Genomic DNA, 2,156 nt, shown 5'->3' on the forward strand with positions numbered 1-2,156 from the left:
TTTCGCTCTAGTGCGCACACCAATAAGTACGCGCCTGGACCGACCTGAGACCGAGTTCTGTACACCGGAGAAAACTCGTCCTAACCGCCGTCCTGTATGTCTGAATGAACACGTACAAGTCACGCGCAATGAGGTTGAAAACCTCACAGGGTCCCTTGTGCGTTCGCCTATGACGACTCGAAGGCGAAAGCCATCTTCTTATTTTTCTTCCTGTAGCATACCCGCGGCCCGCGAGCGGGAGCAGTTAGGAGGCCGAGACTGCTCGAACACAAAAAGCCTTTTATTTGGGGGCGTGTGTTTGCTTTTATCCCCGAGGTAGAAAGAAGGGGGAGAGGAGAGGAGGACAGAAGAACAATACTGCGCTTGCACAGTACTCAGGTGTGACGCAGCCACAACACTGCCCTTTCCTCAAAAATGAAATCGCTGCACTGGCTTGCGCTGCCTTGTCGACCGATGCAGGACTTGCTGCGGAGCTTCGGCCGGACTGGAGGTAGTTGGGAGAGGAGAGTGGCGTGGTTGTGTGTTGTCTTCCGCAACTTGATCAGTCGATGGAGGATTCTCCGGGGCGACCGTTTCCGAAGGCAGAGTTTCATTGACGGCCGTGCTTGTACCTGGCGTCTGGGTAGGCCTTGGACCACGAGCAGTCGTATCGGCGACCGGAAACATTGATGACGAATCCAGGCGGCGGCGCACTTGATCGACGTGCCGCCGAACGATGGCACCAGGAGTCTCTACTGTTACCATCCGAGCTCCCGTCGCCGACTTGACACGACCTGGAATCCATTTCTCCCCTTGTCCGTAATTGCGGACGTACACGCTGCTGTCCGGTGGAGGTGTCCAGTCGTCGTTTTCCCGATTTTGACCTGGAACATTCACAGGGAAGCAGGTGTCAAGACGCGATCGTATTTGATACCCGAGCAGCATTTCGGAGGGAGATTTCCCAGTCTTAGTAGGCGTTCTTCCGTAATTGAGCAGTAGCCTTGCTATCTTTTCATCCAGATCTCCGCCCTTTATTTTCCGAAGACCATCCTTTGTAGTTCTCACTGCCCTTTCCGCAGCTCCGTTGGATTGTGGATGGAAAGGCGCTGTGAAGAGATGAGCAATGTTGTTATTTGCTGTAAATGTGGCAAACTCTTTACTCGTGAACTGTGTGCCGTTGTCCGAAACTATTGTACGCGGCACACCAAAGCGGCAAAATATGCTTCTGAGAGCCCTTATTGTGCTTTCCACGTTTGCATGCTTCATGGGAATCACCTCGATCCATTTGGAGTACGCGTCTACTACTACTAAGAGCATCTACCCAGCGATAGGTCCTACGAAATCAATATGGATCCGAGACCACTTCTCCTGTGTCTCAGGCCAGTTTACAGGAGGTGCAGCAGCTGGCATAGGGAAATTGGCTACGCAAATGCCACAGTTAGCCGCGCGCTGCTCTATGTCGCGGTCAAGTCCTGGCCACCAAAATAAGGAGCGTGCTAGTGTTTTCATAGCCGATGATCCTTGGTGCGTTTCGTGAAGGAGTTGCAAGAACCGCTCTCTAGCACCTCTTGGTATTATAACTCGATTTCCCCAGTATACGAGATCGTGGGCCAAGGACAATTCTAGCCTACGTTCATAACAGGGTACGAAATCAGGCTGCACTTTTGTCTTGCTTTGTGGCCAACCACCCAAAACGTAACGTTGCACCGCCCTCAATGTCGGATCGACGGCTGTCAGATCTTTCAGTTCCCGTGTTGAGACCACACCTTCATCCAAACTTTCGAGTGCGAGGACATATTCCGGAGGCTCACCTTCAGCCGTGTCTCCGGTGGCCTGCTGTGGCAGTCTACTGAGAGCATCCGAGTTGAGAAGCTGTTTGCCAGGAACATACTGCAGCTTGTATTTGTAGCCTCCAAGGTACAGTGCCCAGCGCTGAATTCGTGCAGCTGCCATGGTTGGTGTCTGCCGGTCAGGTCTCAGTAGGCCCAGAAGCGGTTGATGATCCGTGACCAACGTGAATTCACGACCTAGAAGATAGTCCCGGAATTTGGTTACGCCGAAGATCAGTGCCAACGCTTCACGTTCTAACTGCGAGTAGTTCCTCTCCGCTTGGGTCAGCGTCCTTGAACGAAACCCAATAGGTCTATGAACATTGTTGAAAGAGTGAAAAAGAACTG

General features: G+C 52.4%; 1 protein-coding gene across 1 annotated transcript; it reads right to left on the reverse strand.

Annotated features, from left to right (window-relative positions):
* Window positions 1–273: 273 nt before the first annotated feature.
* On the reverse strand, window positions 274–1,386 carry LOC119385118 (uncharacterized protein K02A2.6-like). Its single transcript, XM_037652651.2, has one exon. The coding sequence runs from the start codon at window positions 1,294–1,296 to the stop codon at window positions 409–411; it is 888 nt and encodes a 295-aa protein (XP_037508579.1). The 5' UTR covers window positions 1,297–1,386; the 3' UTR covers window positions 274–408.
* Between the last annotated feature and the right edge of the window lie 770 nt (window positions 1,387–2,156).

This window comes from Rhipicephalus sanguineus, chromosome 3, assembly GCF_013339695.2.
Source record: "Rhipicephalus sanguineus isolate Rsan-2018 chromosome 3, BIME_Rsan_1.4, whole genome shotgun sequence".
Lineage (NCBI taxonomy): Eukaryota > Metazoa > Arthropoda > Arachnida > Ixodida > Ixodidae > Rhipicephalus > Rhipicephalus sanguineus.